Here is a 17,792-nt window from a genome sequence, read left to right on the forward strand (position 1 = left end):
GGGGGAAGGGGGGAAGGAGAAGGATTGGGATTGGTGGGGAGGGGGGAGGCTGGGAAGGGATGTGAAGGGTAAACAAAGGAGGAGGATGCAATGCTTGGTAAGAAATGTACCCATTATCCTGCCCATGCAATTGTAACCCCTCTGTACAGTATGTTCACAAATAAAACAAAATTAAATTAAAAAAAGAATATCAATAACTAAAAAAGGCTTCACAACAGTATCAATGGAAACCTTGGTAGAACACTTTAGTACTAAGAGAAAATAAGAATTAATGTAGAAGTTTAAGTCAAGTAAGAGTAGATGTTGAGAACTGTTGGGGCTCAGAACATAATAACTTAAGGATAACAACTTGATGCATTATTTTGAACAAAGGAAGACTGGAACCGCTTCACATGCAAGGTTGTTCTGACCTTCTCCTATCCTCCTCTCTCCCACTCCTCTTTCTCCATAAAGAGGCCAAGCTAGGAAACCTAAAAAAGTCACCTCCTTCTCTCAACTCTATCATTCCAGAGTGGTCCTGACTCATTACAGAAGGAAGGAAAGCTACAAGAAGCAAAAGCTACACAAGAACCTGAATGAACTGCCTTTGGCTGAGTTTGAACCCTTTTGTTCAAACATCTTTCTGTATACCTGTTTATTATTCATCAAGCTTAAGCACAAAAACATGTTTCCCTGGGTCTCCATTTCTTAAGGTTCCGTGTCACATAAAACTAGAATTCTGAAATTGGTTGTATTTTTCCTCTTGTCAACCTATGACCGTTATGAAGCATGAGAAGAATACTAGCACCTTGCGCCCCTATAGGGACAAGGTGAAATAACAAGAACAGACAGTAACAGAATGACTATGGATAAATCTTCACAAAAGGAACTGCTGCTTTAGGAATAGGGAAACAATGGCCATAAGGAAAGTTTGAGATGTGAAAAAAAAGACACTCTGGTACAACTGGATGTACTAGGGTAAAATGAGCTTTTTACCTCTTGACTAGCCTGGAGCTAAGTCTGCCACTACTTTGTCAACACTGGAAAAACGTGAAATACTGAGAAAAGCAAATGGTGCCAATACAGGTACAAAGAACAAATCTGGGGCAGGCCAGAAAGAGAACATGATAGTGGTAGATTTTGGATGCAAATCACAAGTCTAAAAGAGCAAGGCTCTATATCCTTCTGTGGTAGGGATAAACTGGGAATAGATTTTATTTTAAAACATCTCTGGGATGTGTTTTAACACAGACAATTATATTTGCATGTTCTATGTAGTTTTCAAGAACCCCTAAGACAGCCCAACAAAAAGAATAGTAAGGTATGTTTGCCTCAACAGAATTAAGAACATTACACCATCTGGGCACTGGTGGTTCATGCCTGTAATCCTAGCTACTTAGGAGGCTGAGATCTGAGGATCGTTGTTCAAAGCCAGCCGGGGCAGGAAACTTCCTAACACTCTTATCTCCAATAAACCATCAAAAAACTGGTGCTGTGGCTCAAGTGGTAGAGTGCTTGCCTTGAGCTGAAGATTTGAGGGACAGTGCCCAGGCCCAGAGTTCAAGCCCCAAGACCACCAAAAAAAAAAAAAAAAAGAACATTACACCAGGAATTGGTGGCTCACGTCTGTAATTCAAGCTACTCAGCAGACTGAGATCTGAGGATCCCAGTTCAAAGCCACCCCAGGCAGGAAAATCTGTGAGACTCTTCTTCAATTAACCACCAGAAAACCAGAAGTGACATTGTGGTTCAAAGGGGTAGAGTTGGGGCTGGGAAGATGGCTCAGTGATAAGGTGCTTGCCTTGCATGCATGAAGCCCTGGGTTCGATTCCTCAGCACCCATAAGCACAAAAAGCCAGAACAGGCACTGTGGCTCAAGTGGTAGAGTGCTAGCCTTGAGCAGAAGAGCTGAGGGACAGCGCCCAGGCCCAGAGTTCAGCCCTAAGACCACCACCACCACCAAAAAAGAACATTGTAATAACTACAGTTATACAAAAGTAGGTAGACTGTTCTATAATACAGTGAGTTTTGCTCACTAGAAATTTCAACAGTGTTAGACAAACAGAGAGAGAGAGACACAGAGAGAGAGAGAGAGAGAGAGAGAAGCACATGCCTGGAACCAGTGGCTCACACCTGTAATCTTAGCTATTTTGGATTGTGGTTCAAAGTCAGTTCAGGCAGGAAAATCGGTGAGACTCTTATCTCCAATTAACCACCAAAAAAGCCGGAAGTGGAGCTGTGGCTCAAGTGGTAGAACATAAGCCTTGAGCAAAAAAGATCAGGGACAGCACCCAGGACCTGAGTTCAGCCCCAGGACCAGCACCAAAAAATAAAAGGTTGAATGTTCCAAGACCTTTCAAGAATGGGAGATCAGGAGTTGTCTTGTCATGCATATATCAATACATCTTCTCCATCTTGGTTTTCTTCTATATTTTAAATACCTACTTAAGAAAATGTCTCCTTGCTTTCTCCTGCTCAAGGTCTATAAGAATGTATGTGTTCACAGATCTCTTACATCAGAAGTCCCAGGCACGTAACCAAAAATATAGACTACTTCATTACAGAGAACCTCAAGGGGCTAAGAAGGAATTTGTATGTTTAACAAGTTCTCCAGAGTGATTCTTAAATGAATGAAAATAAGAACTTCCCTGACATCTTCTATAAACACTGTTGTTGGTTTTGTTTTGTTTTGTTTTCCCAAAGAAACTGTCAAAGAATCCTAAAACTTTTTGCAGACAATTCGTGATAACTCTGTCACAGCTTCTGCTTCTGGGGACAATTGACTTATCCGTAGGAACCTCAGACTCAGAGCAAATACTTACTATTTTATCAGAATAGACAAACATTCTAAGACAAGGCTTTTAAGGATGAAAATAAGTATTTGGGAGCCAAACATAGTAACAAACATCTGTAATCCTAGCTGCTTAGGATTCTGATAGTGAGAGCTCTCAGTTCCAGGACATCAGCTTAACAGAAAAAGCTTAGTGTGACCTGTTATCCCAGTTATAGCAGGTAGCAAAAATAGGATTCGAGGTTGGCCTGGATCAAAAGTGAGTCCAAAGTTAACCAAAACAAAAAGGGCTGGAGGTATGATTCAAATGGTAAAGCATCTATCTAGCAAGTGCAAAGCAGCAAATCCTAGTCATGCCCCAACTCAAAAATAAGTAAATAAAAGTATTTGGGGGTGAAGTGAATATTAGCAAAAAGAAATACTCCAGAATGGGAGATTCCAAGTAGAAAAAGGCACAAAAGTAACACAGCACAATGGTACATTTGCATTCATACAGTCACTAATCGGTAAGCCCCAAACATACATAAGAATTGGGGATACATTAATGAATTAAATCAAGTGAGTACATCTATTTTCATGGAACTTATATGTTAATAGTACAGGATAAACAAAGAACAAATACAAGGCAAAACATCTTATAAGGCAGTATCTTTTATAGAATAGCAATGATAAAGCACCACAGTAAATAAGTAATGACTGCAAGCTGAGTGAGGATAATTTTATAAAAGTGGTTAGGGAATATTTGAAAAGGACATCCAGGAGATGAGGAAATAAATTTTGCAGGTATCTGAGGAGAAGCCCATTTGAAGCAGAAGGAACAAGCCAGTAAAATTCATGGGAATGCTTGGCATACAAGAGGATGGTCAGTTTCAGTGTTTACAAGGCCTAGAATGTGAGAAGATGAGGAACAAAGAGACATATACAAGTGACAGGATATTAAAGATTCATGATTTTACTCCAAAAGAAATGAGTTTAAAATTTGCCACTTCATTCTAACAAGTAAAAATATAAATGTATTGAAAAATTGTCAACTCTTCTTAGATAATTTGAGAGAGGTATGAATACAGAGCACATTATTGCCCCAAGACTGGAAAAAAATAGACAAATGAACACAGAAAGAATGATTTACCAGAGTAAAACTTCTCCAAGAAAGCCAGGCTCACATCTGTAATCCTTGCTAATCAGGAAGCTGAGATCTAAGGACTGCAATGCAAAGCTAGCCCAGGCAGGAAAGTCCTTGAGACTCAATGAAGCTGTGGCTCAAAGTGGAAGAACACTATCCTTGAGCACAAAAATTAAAAAAAGAAAAAAAAGCTCAGGGACAATGCCTAGACTCTGAGTTCAAGCCCCAGAACTAGCTCAAAAGACAAAACAACAACAAAAAAAAGCAGAAAAAGTTAGTGAAAACAATAGTGGGAACCACTAATAGGGCAGGTAATCCTAAACTGTAATTCATGATTGCTGGAAACACTATGTGGACAACTCTTTAGAGTTCAAAACTCCAGGGAGAGGTACTGTGTATGATGGCTCACTGCTGTGATCCAGCTACTCAAGAAGCAAGACATCAGCAGGGCTGCAGTTCTAGGGTAGCCAGGACAAAAAATTAGTGGGATTCCATCTCATAAGTTAATCATGGTGATTCATATCTATAATACCAGCTATGCAGCAGGCTATAGGAAAATTGAGTCTTGAGGCCAGCATAAGCAAAATCATGAGATGTTATCCAAAAAATAACTAATGTGATAAAGGTCTGAGAATGTGGGTCACAGGGTAGGACATCTACCTAGCAAGTACAAGGCCCTGAGTTCAAACTCCAGGACCAAAACAAAACAATGTAGCAGTCTTGGATGGGCATTAGAAGACTGGATACAAATGAGGATTTAATCTCTGATGTTAAAGAAACTTCCAAAATGGGAAAGAAAAAAAAAGACTTAAGAAAAAAAATCCAATGTCTGTTTTCAGAGCAAAAGTTAATCAAATATGTAAATCAATAACAAAATATCCCACAATGTATGGATATTTTTTTAAAAAAACATAGTTGAAGGAGAAATCACAAGAGAAATATTTAAACTTTGGAACTAAATGAAAAATGAATATACAACCAAAATGTTTGAAAACAGTGACCAGACCTAGAAGAAACTGTGTTGCACTGAAAACATAAAGCAGAAAACAAGAAAAATCTAAAATCAATAATGCAAACTCCCTTGGGAAGTTAGCAAACAAAGAGCAAATGAAAAGAAATAATAAGAATCAAAGGAGAAATCAATTGAAACCAAACAGGGAATCAATAGGAAAAATAACCAACAAAAACTAAAACTTTTTGAAAAAATATCAATTAATTATAAAGCTTCTAGAAAAGCTAACTAGAAAGACAGGATAAAATATTACTAATATAAAAAGTGAAGCAAAAAATATCACTAACCTTGTAAGACCATTAAAAAGATAACTATAGAATACTATGAACAACTCTACCTACAAATTTAGTTATCTAAAAGAATAAATTCCTTGAAAGACACAATGTACCAATACTTACACAAGGAGAATCAGACAATCTATGAGTAGTTTACATCTATTAAGGAAACCATGTCAATAAGTTGTCAACTTAAAAACAGAAAACACCACTCCTCAAAAGATTCACTGGTAAATTCTAGCAAATGTTTAAAATAGAATTTTAAATCTCTACAATCTCTTTCAGGTGACATAAATAAGGGCAAATGGTGAACCAATGCAACAGTGATACTCACTAGACACTATATTGGAAATGAACTTTACAACTTAGAGGTGGGGAGTGGGAAAATTAAAGGAGGTGGTAAACACTTCAAAAAGAAATGTACTCATTACCTTACTTATGTAACTGTAACCCCTGAACACTGCCTTTACAAGAAAATTTTTTAAAAAATAAAAAAGAAATACAAGAAACATATCTTAACTCATCTGAAGTCAGTATTATCCAAATAACAATCCAGATACTACAAGAAAACTACAGACTAACAATACAACTTGTGGGTGGGGTCAGGAAGGAAAAACTGAGGAAAGGAGTGACATTGTCCAAAAAGAAATTTACTCATTACCTGATTTATATAACTGATACCCCTCCATATATCACCTTTGCAACATTTAAAAATAATTTCAAAACACCTGCAGACTAACATCTAATGAACATACATGCGAAAAAATCACCAAGTATTAGAAACCCTGATCTGATCTAACTATCAAGGTTTCAAACCAGCCTGGGAAGAAAAGTCCTTGAGAGTCTTATTTCCAACTAACCAGCAAAAAGCTATAACTGGAGGTGTGGTTCAAGTGGTACAGCACTAACCCCTTGAGCGAAAAAGCCAATCAAGAGGCTAAGTACCTGAGTACAAGCCCCAGTACCAGAACAAAAATAAAATGGCCCATAGATATAAATATAAAATGCAAAAGCATATACTTCCCAGAAGATAACATAGGAGAAAAGATAAGTAACCTGGGGTTTGGTGATGATATTTTGTGTGTGTCAGTACTGGGACTGTCCCTTAAGGCTGGTGCTCTACTACCTGAGCCACAGTTCCACTTCCAGCTTTTTGCTTGTTAAGTGGAAATAAGAGTCTCATGAACTTTCCTGCCTGGGCTGGCTTCAAACCATGATCTTCAGATCTTAGTCTCCTGAGGTATTAGGATTACAGGCCTAGGCCACTGATACCTGGCAATGATGACATTTTAGACGCAACTCTAATGCATTAGAAACTTTCTGTCACTGTAATGAAATATCTGAGACAATCAACACAGGTTTATTGCAGCTGACAGTTTCAAAGGTTTCATAGTCACTTGCCCCATTGCCTTTGGAGCTGAGTGAATGGCAAAGCATAACATTGGGCAGAAGCACATGGTGGACAAAAGCTGCTTAATTCAAAAGCTGCTTAGTTCATGGCAGCTGGGAAGCAGAGAGAAAGGGACCCAGTATCACCTTCAAGGACACACCTATAGTAACCTGACCTCCTCTCATTTTGTTCTACCTCTTAAAGGTTACCCAACTCCCAAAAATGCCAGTGGCTGGGGACTAAGCCTTTTCCACATGAGTTTTGGAGGGGACATTAGAGATCCAAAAGTAGGAAGTGGTGCTGTGGCTCAAGCTGTAGAGAGCTTGCCTTGAGCTGAAGAGCTGAGGGACAGCGCCCAAGCCCAGAGTTCAAGGCCCATGACCGACAAACAAACAAATAGAGATCCAAAAGTAACAATCGATGATATGATCCATGAAAGAGTTGACAAGTTAGAGTCCAGTAAAATTAAAACTTCTAGCCAGATGCTTGTAATCTTAGCTACTCAGGAGGCTGAGATATGAGGATTGCAGTTCAATGCCAGTGTGAGCAGGAAAGTCCATGAGACTCCTATCTCTACTTAACCACCAAAAAGCTGAAAGCAGAGGTGTGGCTCATATACTAGAGCACTAGCCGTGAATAAAAACAAACAAACAAAAAAAAAGCTTAGGGACAGTGCATAGGCCCTGAGTTCAAGCCCCAGAAATGGCACCAGAAAAAAATGAAAAACTCCTGTTCTACAAAAGGCAATGTCAAGCAATTAAGAAGATAAGCCATCAAGTGAAAGAAAATATTTGCAAAATATTCAAAATATTTAAAGGCTCTTAAAATGCAGCAATAAAAAATTATCAATCTGATTAATAAATGAACAAAAGGCATACACGTATACTTCAAAGGAAAATACACAGGTGGCAAGTAAGCAAATGGAAAGATGTTCCACATGACATGTCATCAGAGAAATGCAAATCAAAACAATAACATACCAGTAGACACCTATTAGAATAGCCAAAATCCAAAACACTGTCAACAAATGTTGGAGAGATTATAGAGGAACAGGAGCTCTGTTACTGATTGAAATTCAAAAATGATACAAGTTTGGAAGGCAGTTTGGCAGTACCTTACAAAACTAAACAAAACTGATGGCAGCCAGATGGCCAACTAGAAGCTCCAAGGGCTCTTGTGTTCTAAAAAGAAATAAAATAACTGAAACATTTCAACTAAGGAAAAAACAAAAGGACAGTAAAGAATCAGCAGAATTCCTTTGGAGCACAAAAACCCAGAATGAACAAGGGGAAATTGGAAGGAAATATCATGTTTCCACTGCCCTCCCCAGTCAGAATCAGCTGAGAAAGCAGGGACTTCTGTGAGGAAAAGGTAAACATGCTAATTGCCACAGTCATATCATGTAGTCTCTACAACTGGCCACTCACAGGCTCTGAGCACAGCTGAATGTGCACTCTCTAGTCTACGGGCTAATGGTCTCTCTGCCCACCACCTCCCCTCTGGCTTGTGCTGCTATGGTTCTGCACCATGTTGTAAACAGAGCCACAGCCAGTGTGTCCTGCTCCAGGGGCAAGTAGCTATTGCATCCCTCCATCCGTTATGCTCAACTACAATGTTAACAACACCCCCAGTAATATGCATCCCAAACTTGGCCTGCTCTTATACACTGTCCCCTCTGGCAGTCATCCCCATGCAATTAAGAGCTGTTAAAAGGCCTTACAGACCAACTTTTGTGGCACCCCATCTCTAGAGATCCAGAGGTTCTGCTTATTCATATAGCTGCATCTTCTGAGATCATACCAACTTGGTGCCTTGCATCAGAGAAAATCAGAGCCTTGGCTAAGTTTTGTCACACTCCTCACCAGGCCAAACAGCCATATACCTCACCAACTGGACCTGTACTACCTGCCCAAACTCCAATCTATTGAGGCACCATACCTGTCCAAGGGGAATAATCACAGTGTGCTTCCTGCCCTTTGGGGCACCAGGTCATAGCAATATCTTACCATTTTGCAGCCACAGAACCCGGCTTTACCATTCCACAGTCACCTTGCATGTTGCTTCATCTCACATTACCTCATTACCACATCCTAAGCTGCCCCTGTGCGGTTGGTTCCAGGTCCCAAACTTGCATTACACTACTTTCCAAGGCTTGAGAATTCAGAATACCCTTGAGCTACACCTGTGCTATGCCCTGCTCCCGATGGGTCAGAACTACAATGACGGAGCCCCCTGTACAGTGCTGGTATGTGCCTCTGAGCAACAACTAGCTTAGAGAGAGAATGATGTCCACTTATGCCTTGGAAAATGGACAGACATCTCAATTCACAGATGCAACAGCAGTTTCACAAGATGCTGACCTAGAAACCTAACCCCATAGCTGCTCAAGAGCTTTATGCCTAAATCTATGCCTAAATTGTAGTGTCTTTGGCTGCCTGTGAGCAATGTTAGACCCCAAAGCAAAATTCTCTCAGCTAAAATTCCCTACTATAAGGAGGCAAAAACAAAAAGATCTCTAAGACCCTTGATCTAGAACAGGAAGACCTCTCAGATTTTTGCCTTAATGACTGATAGAGCCATCATCACTGCCACTAACTCCTGGAGCCTAGAATACTAAGGCACCAGTGGTAATCACTACCACTGATCACAAATAGAGAAGCCATATAGACTGTTACCGCATCTACACAGCCAGAACCTCTACATTCTGCCCAACCAGCACCCTCAGGCTCATCTACAAGTTAAAAAGTCTTCCACTATAAAAATCACTGTAAAGAATGAAAGAACTGCACAGTGCACAGACATCATCAGTACAGGAACACAGAGAAAGAAAACATGACACTACCAAAGGAACACAATTCATTCTCTAATAACTGACCCAAAGAAACAGAAACATACTAAGGAACTCCTTAAGATAATAAGAAACTCAGCCAAATGCTATAGAATAATAGGCAATTCAACCAGACCAAGAAACAAGTCAGGATCTCTCTGAGAAATTCAACAGAGATGGCTAACATGAAAAAAAAAATCTTAGAAGTGAATAATCAATAAAATCAGCCAGGCGCCAGTGGCTCACACCTGTAATCCTAGCTTCTCAGGAAGCTGAGATCTGAGGATTGCAGTTCAAAGCCAGCCCCAGCAAGAAACTCCATGAGACTCTTATATACAATTAACCACTACAAAAGTGAAAGTGATGCTGTGGCTCAAAGTGGTAGAGCACTAGCCTTGAGCTGAAGGCTCAGAGTTCAAGACCCATGACTGACTAAATAAATAAATAAAAATAAATAAATAAAAAAGATATTTGGGTGCTTCACTGGCACACCATATCAAACAGAAGAATCTATGAATCTGAAGGTATGTTTTTTTGTTGTGTTTGTGACTCAGAGCAAGTAAGAAAAAGAGCTTGAAAAAAAAAGAGCTTGAAAAAAAAAAAAAAAGCCGGGCATCAGTGGCTTACGCCTGTAATCCTAGCTACTCAAGAGGCTGAGATCTGAGGACCATGGTTCAAAGCCAGCCAGGCAGGAAAATCCATGAGACTCATATCTCCAATAAACCACTAGAAAACTGGAAGTGCCGCTGTGGCTCAAGCAGTAGAGAGCTCGCCTCGAGCTGAAGAGTGCAAGGACAGTGCACAAGCCCCACGACCAACCAAAAAATAAAAATAAAAAATAAAAATAAAGTGAAGACGGCCTGCGGGATTTAGGCAACATTATTAAATACACAATTTTTGACATCTGAAATTCCATGAAGAAACAATGCTTATTTAATAAAATGATTGCTGGAAACTTCCCTAGTCTTGAGAGTAATATACAGATTATATTCATGAAGCAAGAAGATCCACAAATATTTTAACACAAAGATGTCCTCTCCAAGATACAATATAATAAAACTATCAAAGACAAAAAGTGAATTTTCAAAAAGCAATAGAAAAACAACAAGTCACATATAAAAGAATTTCTACTGACTAATAAAAATATCAATGGATTTCTCAGCAGAAACCTTACTGACTCATTTTCAGACAGATGGAAGCAGTCATGGAAGTACATACCAGCGAATCAACAAGGCAAAAATGAGACAAGAGGATCACCAATTCCAGACCAGCCTCAGCTACACTTGATGGACACAGGTGACTCACAACTATAACCCTAGGTATTCAGGCAGGAGACCGAGATCAGAGGATCACTGTTCAAAGTCTTTGTGAGCAGACAAATCTGAAAGACTCTTTTCTCCAATTAAGCAGCAAAAAAGAGGAGGTGTGGCTCAAGTGGTAGAGCACCAATGTTGTGCTGAAAAACCCAGGAGAGAACACAAAGCCTGAAATTCAAGCACCATTACCAACATATACACACACACTCACATTCATGCACACATGGGGGGGTGGTAAGATGAGAAATTATTTGACTCAACATTTTCCCTCTCTACTTCTGTAGTAACATATGGGGAAAAAAAATTCCAAAGAAGTCAGATGGTTTGCCTCAAGTTAACCACTAATTATTGGTAGGACCCAGATTAAAAGTCAAATCTTCTGATGCTCCATGTCTTGAATGATGTTAGAGACAAGTCTTTCTTGCATAAATCAATTATTTATGTCCCTCATCTTCAAATACCACCTGGGCATGTCACGCTAACACAAGCTGGAATTTTCTGGCCAACAAGTACAGATTTGCTGCTTGCTACATATGAGAGAAATCACCCATGGCAGCAACTAGCAGAACAGAAAAGGAAACAGGCTAACTGTAATGGCATTTAGGGCCTGAGAAATGTCTCTAAAGATTGACAGAAGTAACATTGTACTTCCTTCCCCAGACCCAACATAGGTGTTCCCATCCCAGCCCTCAATGCTACACAGAAGAATTTCTGTCAAAGCCACAAAGCCAACCTGCAACCTATGCCTGCAACAAGTGAGATTGAAGCTGCAATAGGCATTTTAAACTGTTCTCTAACTCAAAAGGGAAACATTTCCCCCAAAATAAAACTAAATGTCCCTTAAAGATGAGATAATTCTAGTAATTCAGGCATAAGGGAACCTGTCTACTATTGTCAACATAATCTCAGGAGGAAAACAGTTTGTAAATGCAAGTGAAAAACATTTCATAACTCAAAAGTTTTATAGTATATCTTAATTCAAATTAGTCACATTTCAAGCATTCAAAAGCCAACCAACTATGTGTTTGTATTGTAAGGTACCTTCTGACACTTTCTCTGAACTTATATAATAACAGAATGAATATATAGATTACAAAACTATTAATAGTTACTCTAGTCTTCCTTAAATACCTTAAAGTACCTTTCAAATAAATGTTTATTAAAAAGAAACCAATTCTAAGACTGGACATAGTAGTACATACCTATAATACATGAGACAGAAATTGGGAGGATCACAGTTTGTGACCAGGCAAGGCAAAATGTGAGACCCAATCTCAACCAACAAGCTGTAATCTCAGTGATGTAGGAAGCAGAGGTAGGAACATCTCAGTCAGAAACTGGCCCAGGGCAAAATTAGGAGACTCAATCCAAAAAATAACAGCAAAACAGAGCTAGGGCTATTGCTCAAGTGATAAAGCACCTGCCTAGCAAGTGAAAAGCCCTGACTTTATGGCGATAAATAATAAGAAACTTATTTTTTTTAAAGAACAAGGTAACTCTAGGTTATGCAGTCAGATATTCCCCTGAACAATCTTGCCTCTTGGCCTCAAGTACCCCATCATACAAGATGTACAAGTTTCATGTTCACAAATACTTTTCTAAAATAAATATGAGTATTATCAATTAACTAAAACAGTATTTGGACTGAGATCTAGCATATCACCTTCGTCAATTATCCAAGTACATTTAATGCTGATTTTTTTAAATGGTCTCAAGCACACAAAAAAAGACATATTTCTGAAACCATACAGGGGCAAAAAAAAAAATGTTTAGGTGTTTTTAGTATCTCAACTGGGTTTTCCACCATAAAATGTACTAAATTCTCTCGTAAGAATTTTCCTGGTTCTGAAATACCTCAAATCTAAAAGAAATATTTCATTTTAAATGGACTTCTCATTATTGCCTATATGCCTACTCAAAACTAGCCTCTTTCAGAATATACCAATGACTTCTGAGGAGATGTGTGCTGATCACAAGAAGCACTAAGAAACATTATTATTGGTAGTCACATACACATACACATATTCACTGGTTAAGAATACTGTAGTTTGGGCATTTACTATATGAAAGTAACATTTCATTTTTTTAAAATTTAGATTAAATTCTATATAATTGCTGGAAGATATATAAATACTTGTTTAGGGGCTGGGAAGGTGGCTCGGTGGTAGAGTGCTTGCCTTGCATGCCTGAGGCCCTAGGTTTGATTCCTCAGCACCACATAAGCAGAAAAAGCTGGAAGTGGCGCTGTGGTTCAAGTGGTAGAGCGCTAGCCTTGAGCTGAAGAGCTGAGGTACAGTGCCCAGACCCAGAGTTCAGGCCCCATGACCAGCAAAAAAAAAAAAAAGTGGGGGGGGGACTACTCTTTTCAAAAAACCTAGCTGTGACTACAGAGTCTTAACACTTGTATGTGGGTTTCTGTATTTTTTCAAGATCCTCTTTGTGTTTTTGTGTTAAGACCTTATTTAGATGAGTTTTTCAGAGACCAGGGATATCTTCTTGAGGCTCTATCTCTTAAAAACAGCACTAGCAAAATATAAAAGACAAAAACTTAACAGAAAATAAGAGTTACTGGACTAAGGGCCTGGCTCAGGTGATGGAACACCTGCCTAACAAGCATGAGGCCCTGCCAGAAAGAGACAGGTGGGGAGAGAGAAAGAGAAAGAGGAAAGGAGGGAGAGGAGAAAGAGTAGGAGAGAAGAAGAGAAGAAAGGAAAGGAAGAAAAAACAGATACTGCTGCTTACTAACTGGATGTCTTGTGTATTATAAAGTTAAAATTTTAAATATTCATTTTGAATGTTGTAAAAATTCAATAAGGTAAATGTAGGTAATCACATGATACAATGTACACAAGTTGATAAAGAAAATACTACTATTGATAACAAAAATAATTTCAAACGCTACTTTAAAAACCAGTAAATATATTTCTAGAAGTCCTCTCAATTATTATATCCCTAATATATATATATATATATATATCATTGGTGCTAATGATTCTCCATCTATGTCAGCAAACTTTAAAAGCAGTCTTGTTTCCTTTCTCCATTCTACAGAAGTCATATAAGGAGAAAGACATACAGTGAAGTAACAGCTTTCTTTTTCTCACTGGAAACAGCCACTACTAAATATATTTTCATAAATTCTGAGCATTATAGATTCACATGAAATCACAACTTTTATGTCAAACTGATCTACTACTGGTCTTTACACATGCTTCAACATAACTTACATTCTTTCAAGATCCCAGACCTGGTATTTTCCCCATCTACCAATTCTCCAACTCTCTGGACACAAACTGAGTACAAAAATTCAGTCCATTTCTTGGATGGAGCTAGAAGAAATCATGTTGAGCGAGGTAAACCAAGAACAAAGAGACAAACGGTACATGGTCTCCCTGATAAGTGGATGTTAAATCCAAAATGTTAGGTGATACGACAAAATTAACAGGACTTAAGAAACAAAGAACTTCCACTCATCTGGTCAAACCACTACTAAATAGCCCCATGCTGCTGATCACATGTATGGTGTATATGTGTACACCATTATATGTTATAGAACGTGATGGACAATTTGCTCCAGGAAAGTTAGAATGAGCTTGTGACTTTAAATGAGCATCATTATTCCACAATACTGTGAAATTTGGGAAATTATGTAATCACTTAATCACAATTTAAAGGAAGGTAGGGAGGGAAGGGATAGTAGGGGGAAAACAATGGAGGGGGTAACAATGCTCAATAGGGAAGTGTACTCATTACCTTACTCATGTAACTGTAACCCTCGTATAGTATCTTTACAATAAAAAATTTAAAAAATAAATAAAATAATATAATTTATATTCCAAAAAAAAATTCAGTCCATTTCTGACACTACATAGCAGGACTAGTATAGACAGCTCAGCCCCCTTTCAGATACAGTGATAAATTCCAGGTTAGCAAGTGTACCTGGCAACTAGTTTCCACGAGCTCTTTCTTAAGCTTAATGATTTTTTAAGAACCACACATAACTGAAGAAAACAATTTGCTATTACTATTTTTATTATTATAAAAGATATAATTCTAAGGCAGTCAAATGGAAGAAATCTAAGGACAAAACATATGAGTGACAGCTTAGAGCTATCAGGTACTTTCCAGCCCTCCAAGTTCTTGATGTTTTATGGTGGTTTCACTGCCTAGGCCTGACTGATTAAATCATAGGCTATTAGTGACTAATGCAATCTCCAGGCCTTCCCCTCCCTCTCTTGAAGGGCAGGTTTAAAGTTCTAATCTCCAATCATGCTTGGTTCTTTCTGTGACAGTATCTATTCTAAAGCTAGCTAGGAGACCAGCCACCCCAGTCATTTCATTAATATGTAAAAGACTTTGGAGATTTCACAAGTTGTAGAAGCCACATGCAGGGACTGGAACAAAGACAAAATATATTTCTTTTTGGTCATACTTTATACAAAGTTCTCCTAAAACTAAGGAGTTAATATATCTTAAAGAAATTTCCAAACAGAAACCATGTTCTTTCAGCACTATTTTCTAGACTATAAAAAAATATTATCAGGAAGGAATGACAATCAGTTATGAATAATTATACTGAGATGTAAATCCAAACATACAATTGAAGAATTTTAATATCTTTCAGATGATTGTTAACATTTCTAGGGCTAATTAGGGTTCTGAGGAGTGTCTAAGATAAACATGCAAAGGCTGTAAAGGTGGCTCAGTGGTAGAGCGCTTGCCTTGCATGCCTGAGGCCCTGGGTTCGATTCCTCAGCACCACATAAGCAGAAAAAAAAACCCGGAGTGGTACTGTGGCTCAAGTGGTAGAGTGCTAGCCTTGAGCTGAAGCGCTGAGGGACAGTGCCTAGGCCCAGAATTCAGGCCTCACGACCGGACCCCAAAATTAAAAGAAGATAAACATGCAAGTATAGAAGACTAAACTATTTGCTGGAGAAGTTATCTACAGAATTTACCTCTCAAGCTCTCTAATCTGATTCACAATAAAATCATCAAGAGTTTGTTTTGTTTTTTGCCAGTCCTGGATCTTGAACTCTGGGCACTGTCTCTGAGGTTCTTTTGCTCAAGGTTAGCACTCTACCACTTGAGCCACAGTGTAACTTCTGGCTTTTTCTGTTTATGTAGTACTGAGGAATCAAACCCAGGGCTTCATGCATGCTAGGCAAGCACTCTACCACTAAGCCACGTTCCCAGCCCCAAGAGCTTTTAAAAATATGTTCTAACCACAAGAAATCAGGACCATAATGATAAGGTAAGAAAGTCCCTTAAATACTTTTAATATACATTCAGAGTAGCAAACAATTACACTTCTATACGGCTTATTCTTGCATGCTATAAATCAAAACTAAATTCTGCAGGGAAAAATATGCTTTCCTAGACCAAGTAAAGTTCCAGAAAGAGGGATGATAATATTCAAAATAGCATAATTCCAAAGACAATCACAGAAATATACAGTTCCACAAGTTTCCATTGTCAGAAAGCAACACCCTACATATCATAAGCAAACATGTAGTCAACAAACATTTCTCTCTTTTAAGAACTCTAAGTACTAAGTTACAGATTATAAAAGAAAATGTGAGGAATTTCACTAGAGCAGTTGATTTTCAATTACTACTGATGGCCTTCATATTTTAAAATACCTAACTTGCTACATTCTAAACAAAACATCAACAGTATTTGATATCAATTTAACCAAGCAATTAAAAAAGAAAACAGAAGCCGGAGGCCAGTGGCTTATGCCTACTCAAGACGCTAAGATTTGAGGATTATGGCTTGGAAGGACTGGGGCAGGAAGGTTCCTAGGAATCTAAAGCATCAAAAAGCTAGAAATGAAGCTTTGCTCAAGTGGTAGAGCTCTAGTCTTGAAAAAAAAAAACCCTCAAGGGCAGTGGCCAGGTACTGAGTTCAAGCTCCAGGACTGGCCCCAAAAAAGAAAAAAAAAAGTTAAAATAGAATCTCTATTTTTTTTTCTACTTAAACACTGCAGAGTAGTCCAATTAGGAATAATCTTACTGTTCTTGAATCCGAAAATGGATTGTATTCATCAAGTCCTGGTGGAACATTTCTTGTCACCTGAGTAACAGAAGGATCCTAGAATAAAATATAAAGAAAAAAATTACTCATGCTGTAAGGCATTATTTTGATATTTATGTATTTGCTGTATCCCTACTTTTAGTCACCCCACAAAAGTAACAACAACAAAAAAGACACATTTGAACAAAGGACAAACTCAAACCCTCAGAAAAAATTAAACCCTCATACCCACAAGGAAAAACAAAAACTGGGTTCAACTGTTAACTATAAAGTGGACAGCGGACTGCCTTCTAGCTGTGTAAAACTGACTACACAAGAGCACCTGAACAAATCTTGGGTAACACCACAACCCATTCCTTAGGGTTCACAAGGGTTCCCATGTTATACTAATATCTTCCTTCAGATGTTTCCCAAAGGCCAATTCAGGTACATTACAAATTAATGTCAAATCCAGCCAACATCCAGAGTAGTCAAGACTATGACACTCTCATTTTCCTCCACTCAAGTTAATCTTTACTTGACTATAGTTTATTTTTGTACCATTCTAGATAGTCTTCCCCTTTCAAGTACATTAGAACATTATCCCACCTTTTCAAATTGTTTGATATTGGTCTTCTTTACTTAATTATAAAATCCTAGGCATTTTCTCTTGATTTTGAATATAAAGCACAAATATTAACATTTCAACTATATAATTTATATGGAAAGCATTTCACAAACTGTATAGTAGCCTAATTTGTCTTTATATTGCTAGTCTAAAACTTTAGCATGAATAATAATAATCAAATAAAATACAGACTTCTGTATCCCATTCAGTATTCCAGACCTAAAAACCTACACTGCTAACAAGTTAAAAATACTGCTCCTGGCAAGAATAAGAACCACATGATTATCTCAATAGATGCAGAAAAAGCATTCGACAAGATCCAACACCCCTTCATGATGAAGGTCTTGGAAAAATTAGGAATCCATGGAACATTCCTCAATACAATAAAGGCTGTATATGACAAACCTACAGCCAGCATTATACTCAATGGTGAAAAACT

General features: G+C 38.2%; 1 protein-coding gene across 4 annotated transcripts in view; it reads right to left on the bottom strand.

Annotated features, from left to right (window-relative positions):
• The window catches only part of Scamp1 (secretory carrier membrane protein 1), an 86,400-nt gene that overhangs the window by 45,880 nt on the left and 22,728 nt on the right, over nt 1-17,792 (bottom strand). For 2 of the 4 annotated variants that reach the window (XM_013015929.1, XM_013015931.1), the window contains exon 2: nt 16,726-16,803. In XM_013015929.1, the coding sequence (XP_012871383.1) occupies nt 16,726-16,803 (78 nt within the window). Of the gene's footprint in view, nt 1-11,915; nt 12,104-16,725; nt 16,804-17,792 lie in introns of those variants that run through there. The other 2 variants (XM_013015932.1, XM_013015930.1) reach the window with 2 other exon arrangements.

Source organism: Dipodomys ordii, unplaced genomic scaffold (genome assembly GCF_000151885.1).
Source record: "Dipodomys ordii isolate 6190 unplaced genomic scaffold, Dord_2.0 Scaffold28, whole genome shotgun sequence".
Lineage (NCBI taxonomy): Eukaryota > Metazoa > Chordata > Mammalia > Rodentia > Heteromyidae > Dipodomys > Dipodomys ordii.